At 46.0% G+C, this 21,791-nt stretch overlaps 1 protein-coding gene across 3 annotated transcripts in view; it reads left to right on the top strand.

Moving 5' to 3' along the window:
* LOC137426804 (myosin phosphatase Rho-interacting protein) overlaps nucleotides 1-21,791 on the top strand; it is a 57,577-nt gene that overhangs the window by 17,084 nt on the left and 18,702 nt on the right. For 2 of the 3 annotated variants that reach the window (XM_078778994.1, XM_078778993.1), the window contains 4 exons: nucleotides 8,429-8,588; nucleotides 17,313-17,429; nucleotides 19,938-20,024; nucleotides 20,193-20,322. In XM_078778994.1, the coding sequence (XP_078635120.1) occupies nucleotides 8,429-8,588; nucleotides 17,313-17,429; nucleotides 19,938-20,024; nucleotides 20,193-20,322 (494 nt within the window). Of the gene's footprint in view, nucleotides 1-8,428; nucleotides 8,589-17,312; nucleotides 17,430-19,937; nucleotides 20,025-20,192; nucleotides 20,671-21,791 lie in introns of those variants that run through there. The other variant, XM_078778995.1, reaches the window with a different exon arrangement.

Raw genomic sequence — 21,791 nt, forward strand, 5'->3', positions numbered from 1 at the left:
CCTCGTCATTATCATCCACACTAATCTACCTGCGTCCCCACTACAGGTATCAGTCACTAACTAAACTTAATGTCACCTAATGTCCATCTCTTCTAGATCCCTACAATATAACCTAACCCACCCGGGCTAGTTTTCACTGCCATACACCCCATAAGCTATTGCTCCTTTGCCCCACATGGGAAGGGTGGCAGGGATGCCCCCCTTACCCATCGGGCCCATCGCTCACTACCAATTTTGCACATCAAATTGCAACAAATCAAAAATTTGCCAATCACTACCCATCATCTGCCAATCACTACTGCCAATCCCTTGCCAATCATCAAATTTTGTTTTTCTCTAATTTCGGGGCCAAAACACTAACCTCATCACCCAGTCTACTCACTAATGCCTCTCGGTGCGCCAATTCCTGTCCAAAGCCCGGCTTCGTAAAGCCAAGCCATGAATGCGGGTTGTTCTGTGCCAGCGGCTGGATGCGTCCGGCACTCGGTGCAGGGACGGGGGCTTACCCGGGCCGAGATCCCACGCACCATCTCGGCGTGGAGCCATCCAATGTCCCGATCTCGACCTGCCGGACTGCCTCAACAAAAAGTGGTCGCCATGACGACCCTTTCTATCGGGCTGCCCGCTCCGCCTAGTGGAGCACGGACGCGGCCGTTCAAAGCGAGGCCCAGCACGCACCGAGGGCCCGATTCGGCTATAAGTCGTTCTAAACTCTACCCCGTCTAACGTCGATGCTTCACCTGCATGCTTACACCCCGCAGCCCGTTCCTTACTCACACATCCAGCCGTGCCCATGCTCCTCGTACCTTTCCTTACACACCTCGGTACACTCATTCCACTCACAGCCTTGGTCACACACCTGACCACCGAACACTTTGGCACACATTCGTTGGTCGCACACCTCACCAACACACCTCTTCTCGCCCCCTCCTCTGTCACCTCCTCTGTGACAATCACAGGTGTGCTCTCATTCGCACACCCAACCACGTGCCTCACTACCAACTCCAGCGTGCATTCCCACTCACGCTCTACCATTCCAGGTGTGCATCCTTCCATTCCAGGTGTACATCCTCGCTCACCTGTCACACCCAACTCACGCTCCTCGTCACTCTCACTACTCTCACCACCACTCTTGACAACGCACTCACCCTTACTCTTGACAGCGCACTCTTTCCCCATGCACCTGTCCGTTACACACCTTTCTCGCGCACACTCTCCCGTTACACCCTCTGTAACACTCACCACAGGTGTGCATTCTTCCTTACTTTTGACAGCGCACTCTTTCCCCATGCACCTGTCCGTCACACACCTTTCTCGCGCACACTCCTGCGCACACTCTCCCGTCACACCCTCTGTAACACTTACCACACCGCGCTTCCATGTGCTCCCTCGCACACGCGCTACGACCGACTCATTCTCGCCAGCACCCTCACTCCTTGGCACGCACTTTTTCCTCACACACCCCAGAGTCGGACTTTCTCGCACACCTCCTTTTTCGCACACCAGACCTGTCGCACACTTCACCAACGGCCTCTCACGAACACCCGGGTCCATCTCGACCCCCAAGCTTCTTAAATCACCTGGCGCATCATACGCACGACCATATTGGTCACCACTTACACCGGGTCCTCTTTCTCTTCGCTTCTCCTCCATCACCTGCGAATCCCTCATCCGGTTAATGAGCACATCATCACGATCCAAACACAGACTTTGGACCAATTCTTTTATCTCCTCTTTTATCTCTTTGTTATCCCCTCTCCGTCGCTTCTTAATTTCGCTCACCCCTTCTTCCACTTCTTCTAATTTCTGCTTCACCTCTTTTATTCCCCGGTACGTCTCCTCAAGCTCGTCCTCCAAGGCTACCTTGACCGTTTCCATGTGCGTCCTCACCTGCCGGTCCTTCGTCTCCATTACCTCTATCACCTCGTCCAGCCTCGTTGTCAGTCCCTCACGTACCATCTGACATTCCCTCTTCGTCGCTACCAAGTCATCTTTTAGTTCTTTCTGTGTCGCTTTTAAACCTCCTAATACCGCAGTGTTCCTTTGAACCTGCTCCACTAACTCCGTCTGTCCCACCGTCAGCTGCTCCACCTCCTGCGTCAGGTCCTCTATGCCCCCTTGTAACTTTACAGTCCCCTTTCTCACCTCCTTCTCCATGTGCTCCTTACAGTGCCTCACCTCCTCGCGCACTCCTCCGACCTCCTCACTCACTCCTCTTCTGATCTCCTCTCCCATCACTTGCATCTCCTGCCCAGATGCCACCCTCATCTGCTCCATTTCCTCCCTGTGAGCATCCAGTTTGGTTTCTACCCCCATTCTGACCCCCTCTATCTGCTGCCCCATTTGGTTAACTTCCCTTTCCGCTTGGTCCCTCATGTCCCTCAATTTGCCTTCCATCCTGTTTTCTAACCCCTCTAACCCATTTTTCACTCCCTCTATCTGATTCTCCTGGGCAGCCATTCTATTTTCTACCCCCTCTAACCCCTTTTGCATCCCTTCCATTTGATTCTCTTGAGCGGCCATTCTGTTTTCTACCCCCATTAACCCCTTTTGCATCCCTTCCATTTGATTCTCTTGAGCGGCCATTCTGTTTTCTACCCCCATTAACCCCTTTTTCACCTCTTTTATCCCGTTGTCTAACCCCTCAAATTTGTCGTCTAACTTCCCAAATTTCTTGTCTAAACCCTTAAAATTATTGTCTAACCCCTCTCCGGTACCCCTCGCTTCGTCCCTCATTACCCCCATTTCGTTTCCCATTACCCCCATTTGGTTTCCCAACCGCTCACTATCAGCCCTCATTCCCACCATTTGTTCCATAAGGGCCCTCATTTGCAGGAGGAAAAGGTTCGAATCCACCAGGGGCGCTGCCACGGTCGCGGGCGCGGTGACCAGCGAGGCGCCATTTTGTGCGTTTGCTACCCTCGCTGCTTCGCTCTCCTCGCGTCCCTCAATTTGGTCCTGGACCGACCCTGCCTCACTCTCCACTACCGGACCCCAGCCGACTTGGTCTGCCATAGCGCGACTTTCAAAATTCGGGTTTTTATTTCCGTATAACAAAATCAAATTTCGCCGTTATAATTTCGTCGAGCGCAGTAAACGCGCTCCGGATCGATTCTACCTCCCAAAGTTTGGGCCTAACAAATTTAGTCCCGGGTCCGAATTCCACTCCTCGACACCAATTGTTTCAGACGCGGTTGTGGATGTTAGTTTACCGAGCGGTTTGGTATGACCACGTCTGCACAAGTTACCCGATTATGCTCGAACGTTGACTAGTCGCGCTACGCTAGATCAATGAAGGAAAAGGACACAACGGCTGGGATTCAAAGGACACGACACCAGGGATACGGTTCTCAAGACCTCCGGAGGAGGTTATATTCGTTCGGAAGGTTAGATTACAACTACAAGAGGGACAGCATAGAAAGACAAGCACTTAGACACACTCTTATATTAACCCCAACAGACGACAGATAAACGGGACAAAAGGCTGACTCACACGGGGATTGATGGCAAGGAAAGGCAGGCAGTCGATGGCTCCAGGTGCACCTGGGCTCAGGGCAGAATCGACCCGGTTCGGTCCGGTCCAAAGATGCGGGGAGGTATCGTCGCGCTGGGGGTGGCGGTGGCTTCCTCTGCTCTCCGTAGTTCAGGCGCATCTCACGTCACATCCGGTCAGTCGCCGCGTATATCCGGCGGGGAGTGACCCGCCCTCGGCTCGTTAGCTCCGCCCCAGATGGAATCGGCACGTTGCTTCTCATTGGGTGCGTGCGGGGGGGGTTACCGGCTCCGCCCTTGACGAGGGGCTGACAAGGAGCCCCTTCGTGGTAACCCCGTCGGAGCGCATCGTCATGGCGGCTAACCGAGCCGGTGTGAGGACGCACACTCCCCCCGCGCGCCGTTGTTGTAGTTGTTGTTGTAGCTGTAGTTGTTGTTGTTGTTGTTGTTTGGGGAAGAAGATGGGAGGAGGTATGGGAAGGTCCTAAACTCACTACTGGTGCCATATAATCACATTCTGGTGCAACGAAGAGTCAGAATTAATGGAAACGAGTCCTTAACTGACATAGACTAAGAATAACTAGCAAGATGTCCGAAAGTTGTCTACGTGAGATGCGGTGGACCTGGGCACGACATTTAATGGGGGAAAAAGTGGAAGGTCGGTTCTACAGAGTGTTATTTACAGGCAATGGGACTAGGGAATGGGGGATTGGGGATAGTTGGGGAGTATTGGGGAAATAGGGGAATATTTACAAGCGGATATGGAGGCCAAATTCCATATTCGCAACAATATATATATATATATATATATATATATATATATATATATATATATATATATATATATAATATATAATATATACAGTGCATTCAGAAAGTATTCAGACCCTTTGACTTTTTTCACATTTTGTTATGTTGCAGCCTCATGCTGAAATCGTTTAAATTCATTTTTTCCCTCGTCAATCTACACTCAATACCCCATAATGACAAAGAGAAAAGAGGATTTTAGAAAGTTTTGCAGATTTATGAAAAAGAAAAACTGAAATATCACATTGACATAAGTATTCAGACCCTTTGCTATGACACTTGAAATTTAGCTCAGGTTCCTCCCATTTCTCTTGATCATCTTTGAGATGTTTCTACACCTTGATTGGAGTCCACCTGTGGTAAATTCAATTGATTGGACATGATTTGGAAAGGCACACACCTGTCTATATAAGGTCTCACAGCTGATGATGCATATCAGAGCAAAAACCAAGCTATGAGGTCGAAGAAACTTCCTGCAGAGCTCAGAGACAGGATTGTGTCGAGGCACAGATCTGGGGAAACCTACAAAGAAATTTCTGCTGCATTGAAGGTTCCCAAGAGCACAGTGGCCTCCATAATTCTTAAATGGAAGAAGTTTGGAACAACCAGGACTCTTCCTAGAGCTGGCCGCCCGGCCAAACAGAGCAATCGGAGGAGAAGGGCCTTGGTAAGAGAGGTGACCAAGAACCCGATGGTCACGCTGGCTGAGCTCCAGAGATCCTGTGTGGAGATGGGAGAAACGTCCAGAAGGACAACCATCACTGCAACACTCCACCGATCTGGGCTTTATGGCAGAGTGGCCAGACGGAAGCCTCTCCTCAGTGAAAGACACATGAAAGCCTGCTTGGGGTTTGCAAAAAAGCACCTAAAGGACTCTGACTGTGAGAAACAAGATGCTGTGGTCTGATGAAACCAAGATTGAACTGTTTGGCTTCCTTAGATTGAATAGGGGATTGATCCTCATGAGGATTGATCTGTATTCAATCTACTTCCATAGAAAAAGTAGATTGAATACAGATCTTGATGAAGTAACACAATTTAAAATCGCCATATTGTACACTGCTCCTTTCCTATTCCATCTCCAGGTGCTGCATGACGTCATCGCCAGGCCCTGTGATGGCCCAGGCCATCAAGGGGGCCCTGTGTTGATGCGCGCTGAAAGGGAGTACTCAGTTTTCACTCTGGTTGCTTTCTTGTTGTTTGTCTGGGCGATATCTCAGCCATACTTTGAGCTAGGAAGCTGAAAGTTCAGCACAATAGTGAGAAAGTGCTTTGGCAAAAACTATATTTTTGATCAATCAATTATTTGATGAATTACTTAATTATTGTTGATGTATTAAGTACTTATTTATTTCCTTTCTCATCTGGGCAATATCTCAGGCACCTTTTGAGTTAGGAAGCTGATATTTGGACACGACAATGACCAAGTGATTTGGCTGTAAAGGCTATTTTTGATTTATTGATTAATCAATTAATCGATTATTTAAATATTCAATTAATGACTTCATTAATTATTTTTTTAAGTTACAGATTTGGATGAAACGGTGGTGGTTTAGGTATTATATTAGCCAATTGCTTCATAATTTAAATATTTAATGATTATTATTTATTTATTTTCATTATTATTTTCATTTATTTATTTTATACTCATTCATTCATTCATTTATTTATTTTCATTATTTATCATTTATTTATTTTCTTTCTCATCTGGGCAATATCTGAGCACCTTTTGAGCTGGTAAGCTGACATTTTGGACACGACAGTGACCAAGTGATGTGGCTATAAAGGATATTTTTTATTTATTGATTAATCAATTATTTATTTATATTTTTCAATTAATGGCTTATTTATTTAATTTTCAAAAAGTCACAGCTTCGGTGGTTTAGGTATGCTATTAGCCAATTGATTAAGAAATTATTTTATGATTACTGTTTATTGATTTTAATTATGCAATTAATCAATCAATTATTGCACACCTCTCCCTCCCAATACTGTCGATGTGCTGCCAAAGGCACACCGGCAATGTCGTGCTGGAGGATGTTATTTATTGGGCATGGGGACGGTGTACTTTGAATGGATCTGTACTTGTTTTGCCCTCTTTTTAGACAAATCCGACCTCCGCCGCCCGATGTTGCACCACCATTTCACAGTGGTGGTATATCGTGACTTCAGAAAGTATTCACACCCCTTCACCCTTTTCACATTTTGTTGTGATACAGCCTGAATTTAAAATAGATTAAATGAAAAACCTTTGTCACTGATCTACAATACCACTTAATGTCAAACTGGAATATTTTTTTTTTGAATCTTCTCTACAAATCAATGAAAAATGAAATTTTAAGCTTGCTCTTTCACGAGCCTCGATCTTGTATACAAAAAAAATAAAAAATAAAAATGCCTTGAGCCAATAAGTATTCAACCCCTTTGATATAACACTCCAAATTGAGCTCAGGTGCATTCAGTTTCCTTTGATCATCCTGGAGATGTCTCTACAACTTGATTGGAGTGCACCTGTGGCCAATTAAATTGATTGCACAAAATTTCAAAAGAAACACACCTCTCTATATGAGGTCCCACAGTTGACAGTGAATGTCAGAGCAGAAACTCTACCATTAAGTCCAAGGAACTGTCCGTAGAACTCCGAGATAGAATTGTGAGGAGGCATTGATCTCGGGAAGAGTATGAAACAATTTCTAGAGTGTTGAAAGTTCCCAAGAGCACAGTGAGCTCCATCATTAGGAAATTAAAAGGATATAGAACTACCCACTCTTCCTAGAGCTGACCATTCGACCAAACTGAGCAACCGGGCACGAAAGACCTTGATCAGGGAAGTGACGAAAAACCAAATGACCACTTGGATAAAACTAGAGTTTTTTTGGCTGAGATGGGAGAACCTGCCGGAAGGACAACAGTCTCTGCAGCACTTCACAATCTAAGCTTTATGGGAGAGTGGTCAGATGGAAGACACTCCTGAGAAAAAGGCACATGACGGCATGCTTGGAGTTTGCAAAAAGTCACGTGAAAGACTAAGAGAATGAGGCAAAATATTCTGTGGTCTGATGAGATGAAAGTTTAACTCTTTGGCCTGAATGCAAAGCGGTACGTCTGACGGAAACTGAGCACATCTCATCACCCATCTAACACCATCTCTACCATGAAGCTTGGTGGTAGCTGTATCATGCTATGGGGATGCTTTTCATTGACAGGGACTGGGAGATAGAGGTAACAATAAATGGAGTCAAAGACAGGCAAATCCTTGAGAAGAACCTGCTACAGAGTGCAAAAGACCTTATACTGCAGCATAGATTTACATTCCAACAGGACAATGACCCCAAGCACACAGCCAAAGCAACACTGGAATGGCTTCAGAACAAGAACGCGATAGTCCTTGAGTGCCAGCCAAAGCTCAGACTTTAATCCCATTGAGAATCTGTGGAAAGACTTGAAGATTGCTGTTTACTGACGCTCCCCTTCTAAAATGACAGAGCTTGAGCAAATCTGCATGGAAGAATGGGAGAAACTCCCCAAATCCAGATGTGCAAAGCTGATACAGACATACCCATGGAGACTTGAAGCTGTAATTGCTGACAAAGGCGTTTCTACAAAGTATTGGCTCAGGAGGTTGAATACGTATGTAAATTAGATATTTCTGTATTTAATTCTTAATGATTTTGTAAAAATTGTGTGTATATCGGTGAAGAAAATGTAAATTTAAGCCATTTTAAATTGAGGCTGGACACAATAAAATGTGAAAAAGTGAAGGGGTATGAATACTTTCTGAAGGCACAAATGTTTCTATATTTGTATCTGTATCAAATGTAAGTACCTCAGAGCTTTGGCACTGAGTGAAACCAAGAGTGCAAAACAATTAACCTTTTTAAAGTCCATGAAATAATTTAAATTGATAGATTAACTTTAGCTTTTCCCATCACTGGGGACCGATACTTATTTGTATTCAAGAACACATTGCTTGGGATGAATCCAGTGCTGGAATCCAACCCATTCCTTGTTAGTTTTTGCGGAGCGGCTAATAAGCCGATTGTCCTGCCAGCTTGCATGATTGCCCAGTATTGCCCAAGAGGAAGAGTAGGATTGGTCCCTGCTTGCAGTCTATTTTGGTGTTGTGCAGGGAAGAGCTGACGTCTGCACAAAGAGAGCTGGGTGTGCTTTCGGAGCAGTACTCGCAGAAGTGCCTTGAAAACTCTCACCTAAGCCAGGCACTCGAGGCCGAGCGGCAGGCTTTGTGCCACTGCCAGCAAGAGAACCAGGCACTAAATGCACAAAATCAGGTGGGTGCCTTTGTACAGCGTCAATTGCATTGCACACATTGGTTGATAACCAATGACACATCAAAGTATAATATTCAATTGATCAAACGGTGTGGTGGTCTAAGGTGTATAAAGTATTATTTTTGTAACGAGTTTTATAGCTGGTTTTTGAAGAAGAGTCAGTGTGGTGAGTTTCTGCTACAATACTTACTGCATTTGCATTCGCTGGAGGCGGTTGGAGAAACTTGAGTGAAATGTACAAGGTAAATGTCAGGGCATGGACAGTAGACTTGGACCAGTCTCGATCTCGAGGTGGGGCAAAGTTGTGCAGCAGCAGACACAAACAAAAACGATGGGTAGCTCAACCCGAGGTAAAACATTTGTCCTCATGGATTAAATTAAAGCGTACGGTCCCAGGATATTGAATATGCATGATGACATTGCCGGAAACCTATGCGAACTGAGAAATTCAGGTTTCCATAGCAACCAAAGCCAGTCGCTGATTGGGCATCCTCCGTTGTGTGAAGTCCTTCCTTGGCACACCTGATCTCCTCACCACATACAAGGCTTTCATCTGCAGCTCAATGGAATACTGTTCTCCCCTATGGGCCGGTGCTCCTGCCTCACACCTAGCTCGGCTTCACGCTGCTGAAACCAAAGCTTTCAGAATCATTGGAATCTCCCGCGATGAAGCTGACTGTGAGGGCCTTTCACTCACTCACCGCAGGTACCGACTCCTCTCCAGCCTAGCTCCCCCAGCTCTGTCTGTGCTGTTCCCCAAATATGGCTGTCACTATGTAAATTTTTTTTTTTTTTTTGTATACAAGATCGAGGCTCGTGTAAGAGCTAATATTAATCACAAAAAACATAAACGGACACATATAAACATATAATAAAGGGAGCGGGAGACAAGATGGGGAGAGAGAGGGGGAAGCACACAAGTACAGCAGTAGAGAACAGCCACATCGGGAGATCTGTGGGAGGGAGAGGGCTTGGGGGGCATAGATCAAGGTGGGGGTGGGTGGGTGGTGTGGCAGAGGTATAAAACACATGGACTAGGACTTCCAGGAAGGAAGTTGGTATTTCAAAAAGGTGGATCTGCGGTGAATTAACTGGGGTAGAAAAGATCATGGTTTTGGATGGGTGAGATAAGAGATGGTGGTGAACAGCAGTTTTAAAGACCTGGAGGGAGGAATGGGATTGAAGAGAGCTGAGGGAGTTTTTTTTTTGTTTTTTTTGTATCCTGAATCGAGGCTCGTGAAAGAGCTGACATTTACTTCACAAACAAATCAACCAGACAAACAAAATATATAAAAAGAGGGAGCGGAAGACAAGATGGGGAGAGAAGGGGAAGCACACAAACACTTGAGAGCACACAACATTTGAGAGCAGGGAGATGTGTGGGAGGGAGAGGGCTTGGGGGGAGGAGGCGTGGGAAGAGGGGGGGGGGGGGGGGGGGGACCGCGGTGGGAGAAAAAAAGGAATGAAAGAGTGAAGGTGAGCAGAGAGCCTAGATCAGGGGTCGGCAACCTTTTTGACATGAAGTGCCAGTTTAAAATGTTCTTGTTAATTAGTGTGCCATATCAACATTAAGTTCAACATTAAGTTTAATTATGACACCACGTCAAAACAATACTTCCAACAGACATGGAATTTTACTCCATCCATATTGGCTACATGCACGGCAACAACATTTCAAATAAACATTTATCTCTCATAATCAGGACATTGTAATGATCATTTTATCATTGTAAAATTTGTCCCCAATGAGGTTACAAATTATATGCATGGACCCCATTTCAAAACACTGCTTTCAGTAACTCATTTACAAAGTATTGCATTGGAAATAAATGTCAAAAATCTTTGATTTCATCTTTCATCTTTCATCAATCATCATTGATAATTATTATTCCAGTAAAATAATTTGGAATTGGAATGGTGACTCTGCTCTGATCCATCCACCTCATCACCCTGCACCATCACACCGGAATACTGTTATAGTGCAACACGCACAACAGCCAATGGCTGTTCAAGAGGTGATTTGGCATGCAGCGGAGAGGGCACTGCTTTCGCCAGTGTGCCAATGATTACGCTGCCGCGTGCCAATGGTGGCACGCGTGCCTAAGGTTGCCGACCACTGGCCTAGATTTTGGCAGTTTCAGCAGAAAAGGGCTGCTGGCAGATCTTGTGCGACCTGTAGGGATATTGGGGGAACAGAGCTAGGTTGGAGAGGAGTCGGTAGAAGACAGAAAGACCACCAACCTGCCTGCGGTGAGCGAGTGAAAGGCCCTCACAATCAGCTTCATCGCGGGAGATTCCAATGATTCTGAAAGCTTTGGTTTCAACAGCGTGAAGCCGAGCTAGGTGTGAGGCAGGACCACCAGCCCAGAAGGGAGAACAGCATTACATTGAGCTGGGGATGAAAGCCTTGTATATGTGAGGAGCTCAGGTGTGCCAAGGAAGGACTTCGCACGACGGAGGATGCCCAGTCGGCGACTGGCTTTGGAGGCCAGCTTGGAAATGTGGTTTTCCCAGGAAAGATCATCGCAGATAGTGAGACCCAAAAGCTTGAGTGACAGAACTTCTTGGAGAGGATTGTTCAGAAAGTAGATGGGAGGGTTTTCCAGATGGTCTTTCCGGAGAGACATAGTGAGAGTGTGAGATTTGTCAGGATTGAAAGACATGTTCCACTTGTTTGACCAGTCTGTGATTTTGTCCAGGTCTGCAGAGAGTGAGGAGGCTGCTGCCTGCCAATCTGAGGGATGAGGAATGGAGCGGCAGAGAGTAGAGTCATCAGCAAAGAGAGAGAGAGGATTTTCTTGAGTAGGGAGATCATTGATGAAGACCAGAAAAAGCACAAGACCCAGAATACTGCCTTGAGGAACTCCAGCCTGAACAGGAAGGAGAGATGAGAGAAATCCATTCAGGGACACACGTTGTCTGCGACCGGTGAGGAAGTCCACAAGCCATACATGGAGGTTTCCATGGATACCATAAGAGGAGAGTTTGGTGAGCAGAGCGGAGTGCCAGACTGTATCGAAGGCACGTGATATGTCAAGGGAGACAGCTCTGATTTCCTGTTTGGCATTGAGGACCTCCATCCATTGTTGAGACAGCAGAAGCAGCATGTCCAGAGTAGAGTTACCTGGTCTGAAACCAAATTGATGATCAGAGATCAAGCCATTGGAGAAGAGGAAGGATTTGATATATATATATATTTTTTGTATACTGAATCGAGGCTCGTGAAAGAGCTGACATTTACTTCACAAACAAATCAACCAGACAAACAAAATATATAAAAAGAGGGAGTGGAAGACAAGAGAATGGGAAGCACACAAACACTTGAGAGCACACAACATTTAAGAGCAGGGAGATGTGTGGGAGGGAGAGGGCTTGGGGGGAGGAGGCGTGGGAAGGGGGAGGGGGGGGGGTGGGAGAAGTATAAAACACAAGGACACCAAGGACTTCTTGGACAGAAGTTGGTATTTCAAAAAGTGGAATTGGGGTGAAATTATCGGGGATAGAAAAGATCAAGGTTTTGGATGGGGGAAGATAAGAGATGGTGGTGAACAGCTGTTTTAAAGACCTGGAGGGTGGAGTGGGATTGAAGAGAGTGAGGGAGTTTGTTCCAGAGGCGGGAGAAAAGAGGAATGAAGGAGTGAAGGTGAGCAGAGAGTCTTGATTTTGGCAGTTTAACCATAAGAGGGTTGCAGGCAGATCTTGTGCGACCTGTAGGAATAATTGCGGGACAGAGCCCAGAGAGAGCTGGTGGGGCAAGGCCAGAGAGGAGTCGGTAGCAGACGGAAAGACCACCAACTTGCCTGCGGTGAGTGAGTGAGAGGCCCTTGGAGTTAGCTTCATCGCGGGAGATTCCAATGATTCTGAATGCTTTGCTTTCAACAGCGTGAAGACGAGCTAGGTGTGAGGCAGGAGCTCCAGCCCAGAGGGGAGAGCAGTATTCCATTGAGCTGCGGATGAAAGCCTTGTACGTGGTTAGCTCAGGTGTGCCAAGGAAGGACTTCGCACGACGGAGGATGCCCAGTCGGCGACTGGCTTTGGAGGCCAGATTTGAAATGTGGTTTTCCCAGGAAAGATCATGGCAGATAGTGAGACCCAAAAGTTTGAGTGACAGAACTTCTTGGAGAGGATTATTCAGAAAGTAGATGGGAGGGTTGTCCAGTCGGTCTTTTCGGAGAGACATCGTAAGAGTGTGAGATTTGTCAGGATTGAAAGACATGTTCCACTTGTTTGCCCAGTCTGTGATTTTGTCCAGGTCTGCAGAGAGTGAGGAGGCTACAGACTGCCGATCTGAGGGATGAAGAATGGAGCGACAGAGAGTAGAGTCATCAGCAAAGAGATAGAGAGGATTTTCAAGAGAGTCAGAGAGATAATTGATGAAGACCAGAAAAAGCACAGGGCCCATATCCATAGCAATGATGGATTCCATGACTTTGCTGATGATTGGGAGCAGGCTGATTGGTCTGTAGTTGCAAGGATCTGTTTTTGCACCTTTTTGTGTAAAGCGGTAATGTTTGCTGATTTCCAAGCAGATGGCAGATGACCTTGAGTAAGAGAGGGTGAAGAGAACAGAGAGAGGGTGTGAAAGAGTGGCAGAGCAGGATTTTAGGACCTGTGGGCTGATGCCGTCTTGTCCAGTTGCAGAATCAGAGTTGAGGTTTGACAGAAACTTCTCCACCTTGTCAGGAGAGGAGGACACAGGTTCCAGGAGCAGCTGGGTTCACTGGGTAAAGAAAGAGAAGGGTTTGGGACCCAATATTTTGAGGTAAACACAGAGTTGAGGCATTCAGCTTTTTCACGTGCGGAGTCAGCTGTGTTGCCATTTGAGGTAAGGGGGAGGAGGGTGGGGGGGGATGGAAGGGGAACAAACACCAGAAACAGATTTTTTTTTTTTTTTGTATACATATTCAAGGCTCGTGAAAGAGCTAACATTTATCACACAAACAAATCAAACAGACAAACAAACAAAGTATATAAAAAGGGGAGCGGTAGACAAGATGGGGAGAGAAGGGGAAGGACATAAACACAACATTTGTGAGGTACATCGGGAATGTGTGGGAGGGAGAGGGCTTGGGGGGAGGCGGCGTGGGAAGGGGGGGGAGAAGTCTAAACACAAGTTCACCAAGGACTTCCAGGAAAGAAGTTGGTATTTCAAAAAAGACGATTTGGGGTGAAATTAGCGGGGGTAGAAAAGATCAAGGTTTTGGATGGGGGAAGATAAGAGATGGTGGTGAACAGCTGTTTTAAAGACCTGGAGGGAGGAGTGGGATTGAAGGGAGTGGGGGAGTTTGTTCCAGAGGCGGGAGAAAAGAGGAATGAAGGCGTGAAGGTGAGCAGAGAGTCTTGATTTTGGCAGTTTAACCATAAGAAGGTTGCAGGCAGATCTTGTGCGACCTTTAGCAATATTTGGGGGACAGAGCCCAGAGAGAGCTGGAGGAGCAAGGCTGGAGAGGAGTCGGTGGAAGACAGAAAGACCACCAACCTGCCTGCGGTGAGTAAGTGAAAGGCCCTCGGAGGTAGCTTCATCACAGGGGATTCCAATGATTCTGAAAATGACCAGACGCCACCAGGATTTGGAGGATGGAAAAAAGGTTAGAGTTCAGTCTTGAGAGTTGAAAGATAGTGTTTCCTGGCTCTCCTGAGGGTAGACACACACCGGTTCCGAGGTTTGTGAAAGGAACGGATATTGCCTTCCGTTGGATTTGCCTTCCATGAGGAGAAGGCAAGTTGTATCAAGGCAACTGCCTCACCACAAGATTCAGTGTACCATGGACGGGAGGAAGGGTATGACAACTGAAGACGAGATGGGATAAATTTGTGCAGGAGAGAGAGAGAGCAATTTTCTTTGGAAGAATTCCCAGGATGAGTTGATGTCAGAGGCAGTGGAAATGGGAGACCAGTCCAGGTGATTGATGGCTGCTTAAAGACCGTGCCAGTTGGCCTGAGTGAAATACCAGACTCGTCGATGCTGAGGAGGCTCTCTGAGAATGGCCAGAGAGATGTCCACTTTAACAAGCACATGATCAGATGAACCGATTGGAGCAGAAGAAGAACAGCAGACATTTGCAGGGAAGTTTGACATAACCAAGTGAAGAAGAGAAGATGCTCTGTTGACTGAGATCCGGGTTGGGAAATTGACAGATTGTGTCAGTCCCAGTGAGTCGCAGAAGTCCTTTGCTGAGGTGCCATGGCTGGTGAGAGAGGTACCCACACCCAGCCAGCTGGCATGATGATAGTTGAAGTCACCACATATGAGGAAGAGAGAGTTGGGATGAGTGGATAGAAGTTGGTCCATGTTGTCAGACAGCGAGATGTAAATGGAGTCATCACTGTTTGGTGCACGACAGTACAACACACATATGAACAAAAGGTGGACGCGGAGGGGAAGCCGTAGCCAGAGGTACTCCTGGAGGTGTGGTGGAGAGAGTGCAGTGCAGGGAGAGGGAGGTAGAGAGTTTTTGATAAAGATAGCCACCCCACCACCAGAACGAGGCTCAGGTCTATCATACTGGAGGAGGGAGTAACCAGGAAGAGAAATTAAGGAATCAGAGATACCTTGAAGGAGGAAAGTTTCTGTTAAGCAGATCAGGTCTGGTTTGTCAGAAGTAACCTGAATGGAGAGATCATTCAGGTTTGAGCGAAGGCCCGGTACCCGGTATGTTTGAGGTCCATACCGTTAAGGAAGAGGAAGGGGGAACATCGGATACAGGGGAGGGGAGGGGAGGGTAAGATGAGGAAGGAGGTAGGGAGAGCTGTTGATAGTGTGTCGGAGATTTCAGAAGAGCTCGGAGAAATCGAAGGATGAAGAGGACAAAAGGTTTGATGGTGATTGGATGAGGCACAGTGAGGTGTTGTTTGAGGAGGGGGGGAGGGGGGCAGAGCGAGGAAGAAGGTTGGGGGAGATGGAGGTAAGAGTTGGAAGGGAGAGGAAGCGGGGAGGAGGCTGCTTTAAGGAGAGGTGAGAGGGAAGAATTGGAGAAAAATGGAGGGTGGGGTGTTTTGAAGGAGAGGGGCGAAGGGGGAATTTAGGAGGGGAGGGGTGAGGGTGGAGTTTGGGAGGGAAGGGTGAGATTTGAAGTGGAGGGGTTAGGGTGGAGTTTAGGAGGGGAGGGGTAAGGGGGGAGATTTGAATGGGAGGGGTGAGGGGGGAGTTTAGAAAGTGTTGGACAATTAATGGAAAACGAACATTTATTGCAAAATGAGTTTCTTGTGATTTACAAGTCAGAGATCCGTTTGAAAACGTTGGAGGAGGGGTGGAATGCAGGTGAGTTTAGGGAATGTAGAAAGGAAGAACTCGAAGAGAAGGAATTTTCATTTGAAATGGAGCGATTTGTTGAGCAAATCGAAGACAACCTTTTAAAGAGGTAGAAGAAAAGTGTGTTATAATAAACAACAGAGTACAACACTGCAGGGGAAAGTTGAAACATTTTTAAACAAAAACATGAAATCTTTCTTGGAAATTCCCTGAAGTGAGGACATGGAGGCAAAGGGGGAGGAAGGATTCCAGAACAGGTTCAGAAGCAGGAACAGAAGAATATGGGATTGACAGCCAGGTGAGCAGATAACAAAGGAACAGGGAGGTGTATGAGCAATTGTGTTGGTACAGGAGGAGGGGCCTACTTTTTAAATTATTCGTTAATATATTTTATTTTTGAAGGTTAGGTGAAAGTGGATCTGAGAAGAAGGAGAAAGGTTGAAGGAGTATGGTGAAAACTAGAATTGGAAAGGTATTGCCTGGAGAGGATTGAGATATGAAGGAAGGAGAGAAAAATGGGTGGTGCGAAACGCATGGACTCGATCGGGGGAGGGGAAGTGACGAGGAGAGAAGGAAATTATTAAGATATTTTTTTAAAATTAAGACTTTAAACAAAGGGGAAGATGTTCGGGGGAAGTATGGGGTGAAAAGACAGAAAAAAGCAATACAGTGAGAGAACGAAAGTAAATAGACAACAAACGACCACTGAGGAGACAGGGAAGCCTCTAGGGACCAGGCCCGAAACGCGTCACGAACAAAACGACTATTACACACAGGTGTGCACAATTTACAACTGAGATCTTACTAGAAACATACAGTAGACACATACACAGTAAAATAAACAGTACAGTTTTGACAAAAGCACAAATGGGAAAATACTTAACTTTGATGACGTGGAGAGCTTGGAAGAACACTACCTCGCCGGCAGAACCGGAAGCGGAAGCTCATCGGTTGCTATGGAAACGTGAAATTCTCAGCTCACACAGGTTTCCGGAAATTTCATCATGCAAATTATATGAACTGAGACCATAGGCATTGATTTTATCCATGAGGACAAATGTTTTACTTCGAGTTTACATAACTCCAAAAATACTGCACATTTTGTGCCCTCTGCTGCTGCACTAAAGGGAAGACAGTTTGACAAAGACGTAGTGATGCAGCAGACTTTGAAAACCCGGAGGGAAGCGCTCGAGATAACACTCAGGAAGACAGTTCCACAGGCGAGAGAGTGGAGGTTACCGTTAGGACAATTACGTTAGTTCTGACTTGGACAGGGAAATAAAAGGGGTTTTGGTTGAATGAAGTTAATTGTCCATCGCATGCCCAGTTGTCTCCATCCTCTTCACAGTCCTGTGGTAACCGACTTTATTGTACTCTCTGGCCCTTTCACGGTTGTGTACAAAAGCAGGAACAATTCTGGAAAATGTGACGTTCTTTTTCCCCCAATCTTCGAGCTGTGCTTGCTTTTCCAGAAGTTGAACTCGCGGTTATCCCAGGAACTGCGCCGACTCAGAAGTATTGTTACTGGCGATGGAGATGGGATGGGCCAGCTGGCCACAAGCACTTCCCCAGCCACGTACGAGCTTGAGGTACTTCGAGACCGATAGGTACCTACTACAGTACCAAATTGCCATGGACCACATGTAACACGTGGTTATGTTTTCACATCGTGGGGTTTATGCAAATCGAATCGAAATTATTACATATTCTTGTGTGTACCTCCAGCTGTCAGTTTGAAATTTAATTTATTGATAGAGTACTGAGAAGAATCCCTCCATGTACTGCAAACCTGAAAGCTTCCCAACTATCTCCACTAGGGGGTGGTATGCCCCCATAAAGGCAGAAATATAAGGATTGTTTTACAATTGGATTTCAACATTTTACTTACAAAACCCCCAATTTTGACCCATGATCTTTATTACCCCCATTAACCTTTCATAATCTAATCTTGTTTGCTAGTTTGTTTCCTCCCTTCCTTTGACGTTTTCCCATTGTCTGTTATACCCTCCTCTTTCAATAACCCTCACCACAACAACAACAACATGCATTTTAAGGCCATTTTCCGTGCTAGAGCGGGGTTTAGCCTTGCGGTCCCCATGACAATCTTCTCCATTTTGCCCTATTTTCTGCATCTCTCCTTGTTAACCCCGTTGCCCGCATTTCTTCTTCCACCATCTTTATCCAAGTCTTTCTCGATCTTCCCCGTCCTCTACTTCCTCCTACATTCATTTCCATCACTCTTCTCAACCAGTCACTTTCATCCTTCCTCAACACATGACCAAACCCTCACTCCTGTAAATAAATAAATAAATAAAATGGGGGCATGCTGTTTCGATTAACAATAATTATCTGAGGAGTGATGGGGAGGAAAAGGGGAGGTTGAAGAGTAAAGGGAAAGTAATTTGGGAGGAAATGCCAGTCTGGTATTTGGGTGGCTGGAGTCGATAATCCTGGAATTTTTGCGGTTTGATACGAAGATGACACCTCGTGCTTAACCACAAATCGATTAAAGCGATCTGGGACAGAAATGCAGATGGCACAAGGCCTTATCCAAACAAATTATCAGCTTGGCAGAGATGTCACATTTAAGTTGGCAGGACCAGCATCGTTTGATCCCGAGTTGTCACCTTCTGGTTTAGAGGCCAAGCAAAAGTCCAAGGACCAGAGGTCTGAATATATGGAAAGGTTGTTGCCTCCCCCAAGGTATCCCTCATCATAACATGCGTCAGACCTTTTGGAACACTTCCCATTCCGTACTTGGGAGACAGACTTCAAAAGAAACGGGAACTTTCTGTACACGTCACACGATCGTTATCGCCAGATGAGAACCGATCCTTCACATCACCCCAAAGCAAGTACTGGCAGCAAGCATCCTTGTGGGTAAACAGGTTGGAGTTCGTTTTTGTTAATCGACCACAACCGGTGTCGCAAAATATGCAAACAGAGAATGATAGAATATAAATTTCAATAAGGGTTTTAGAACGAAAAAGAAAACTCCATTATTCTTTATTACATTTGGGTTCGACTCTATATGGGATGAGAGGAATCACGTGACTCGAAGATACAACCATGAGCCTTCAAAAGGGTGATCATGCTGTGCTTCCCTCCTGTCCCTCCCTCCTGTCCCTCCCCTCCTCTCTCCTGTCATGTCCTTCCCTCCTGTCATGTCCTCCCCTCCTCCCTCCTGTCATGTCCTTCCCTCCTGTCCCTTCCCTCCTCCCTCCTGTCATGTCCTTCCCTCCTGTCCCTCCCCTCCTCCCTCCTGTCATGTCCTTCCCTCCCCTCCTCCCTCCTGTCATGTCCTTCCCTCCTGTCATGTCCTTCCCTCCTGTCATGTCCTTCCCTCCTGTCATATCCTTCCCTCCTGTCATGTCCTTCCCTCCTGTCGTTGAAGAGTGCCGTCCATTGTCGCCTCTCGTACACCAACCTCCACAACTTACTTGCGGTGTCGGTGTTTTTCTCCACCATCGTCCCTTTCACCCCCATGTCTCTCCGTAAACTTGCCGCCCTCAGTTGTCAAGCTACTCCATGAGCATACTACACCTCTGCAGTATAATTTTATCTTTTTGCACATTCCTTTGGCAATATGAAAATTACATTCTTAATTTGGATTCCATAAGATGAATAACAAGAATAAGAATTTAACAAAGTAGAGCTTTGCTCAGGTATACAGATTGCAGTAGATCTATGAATGAACGATCTATAAAGTAGATCTGCATGCGGATTTGCACAATGACACCCACAACGGATAAAACAGGCTCTCGTTCCTACAGAGATCAGGCAAGGCCGATCATTAAGGTTTCGTGAAAACGGCAGGGTCACCATGTTGCGTCCTTATGGAAAACGTGCATCGCACAGGTAGTTGCGAATTGGTAAAACCTTCCAAAGTTTATGTTCTGCATTTCAAGTTGGTCCATAAATGCAATAAAAGGTTCATGTGGGTTGTCCTCGAGTGGGAATTCCTATTGGTTGGTTTGGGTGTTTTCCCCAATAACATATCGATCCAGTCATCCGCAAGTGCTAAACAGAAAGTTCAACACTGTACAGCCCTCAATGTTTTTTGTTTCCTTCTAAACAAATGTGCTTACATCTTACAGGTGATGGTTCGGGTGAAGGATTCGGAAATCCAGTATTACAAACAGGAGATGAATGCTCTGAAAGAGCAACTGCAAGCAGCCCTCAGGGTGAGCGAGCAAAACGACGCCATCGATCGGTACAATCAGACGTGTTTGGCTTTTGATTGAAAACGGCTCATGGCGTCATCGCATTGTCACAAATTAGATGGTACGACTTGATTTTCCCGTAAGGTGTAGATCAAAGGCAATGTGTCGGGGTGGGTGTGTGCACGTCAGGAGAAGAAGTACGCAACGGAAAAATACAAGGACATCTACATGGAAATGAGCATCGTCCGTGCAAAGGCAGAGATGGACGCTGGTCGCTTGCAGGAAAAGCTAGTTGCTGCCAGTGGAGGACTACACCAAGGTACTGCGAAGGAGCCACGAGTTTGAGTCTTGACCACGATTGCAATTTCCTTCCAAACCACAGATTACCATTTCCCCAAAGAAGGGTTCAATGTATGTATATATACACATACAGTAAAACTTCCTCCAACGCGGGGGATACGTTCTGGGATAACCTCGTGTTGGAGGAATTCGCGTTGGAGGAATTCGCGTTGGAGGAATCATTAAGCGTATGGGGAAATTGGGGATATGTTCCAGGCTCCCAAAAAACTGACCCTAAAACAGACTTTATTGCTTTTTTTACATGTTTCTTTGTATGGAATGGTGCAGCATTATTAAATATACATTAAAATAAGTGTTAGTATCATAATAGTAGCCTACTGTATTATTGCAAAATAACTCGCTTTACTGTGAGGTGGTTGTTGGAGGTTTGGGTGATGATTTGCTGGTGGATCTTCTGTTTCTTCATCAGGTTGGGCTTCTTAAGGTAATTGTAGATGCTAATGGCCTTTCTTCTTATAATGGGCCCATCCACTGGAGCACTTTTCTGGCTCTGATCTTCGATCCAGACACTCAATCTTTTCTCCAATTTTTTCAACAAGGGTGTCTCTACTGCTAACGTATGATGTTGCCGCACGAACGCTGGAACGGATTTTATCTTCGGCCTTCCGTACCGTCCTAATGGTTGATTCATTCACGCCATATTGCCTGGCCAAAGATGAAGCAGAAACTGATGATGTTATTCAGGATATCAAGTTTGACCTCCATGGTCATCGTTTTCCTCTTCTTGTCTGGTTGGTTCAAATTGGGTCTTTTTGGAACCATAATGATCGACGTAAGCTCACTTGATGGCGGCAGGTTTGGAGATGGTGACAGGTGGCAGCTCGTGCCGCGCGTATATATAAATTAAATAGTAATGAAGTAAGGTAATAAGGAAAAAGAATAAAATATTTGGGGAAACGCCGGCCGTTTTTGTAGTAATTAATCCAGAATGTAAAATCGAACTGCGATCGCCGATCATGGCAAATGGCGACTCGTATCATCGTATGTATAAATTAAATATTAATTAACCCTTGTCCACACAAGGGGGGGTCTTTTTAGCCTTGTATTCAGCCTAAGAACACCTGCCTTGTGTGTACAAGGGTTAAGTAAAGTACAGTACAGTAGCAAGGAATAAGAATAATATAAATCTTTGGGAAAACACCAGCCACGATCGTGTAAATGCGAAACACCCTCGCGTTGGGGAGGTTTTGACGCATTTAATTCAGCGCGTAGATTGGAAACCGCGTTCGAGGAAGTTTTAACACACACACACACACACACACACACACACACACACACATCTCATTCCAAAATCATGGGCATTAATGTGGAGTTGGTCCCCCCCCCCCTGCTGCTATAACAGGCTCCACTCTTCTGGAAAGGAGAAAACATTGCTGTGGGGATTTACTTCCATTCAGCCACAAGAGTATTAGTGAGGTCAGGCACTGA

The sequence above is a fragment of the Myxine glutinosa genome, chromosome 5 (assembly GCF_964187855.1).
Source record: "Myxine glutinosa chromosome 5, kmMyxGlut1.1, whole genome shotgun sequence".
In the NCBI taxonomy this organism is placed as follows: Eukaryota; Metazoa; Chordata; class Myxini; order Myxiniformes; family Myxinidae; genus Myxine; species Myxine glutinosa.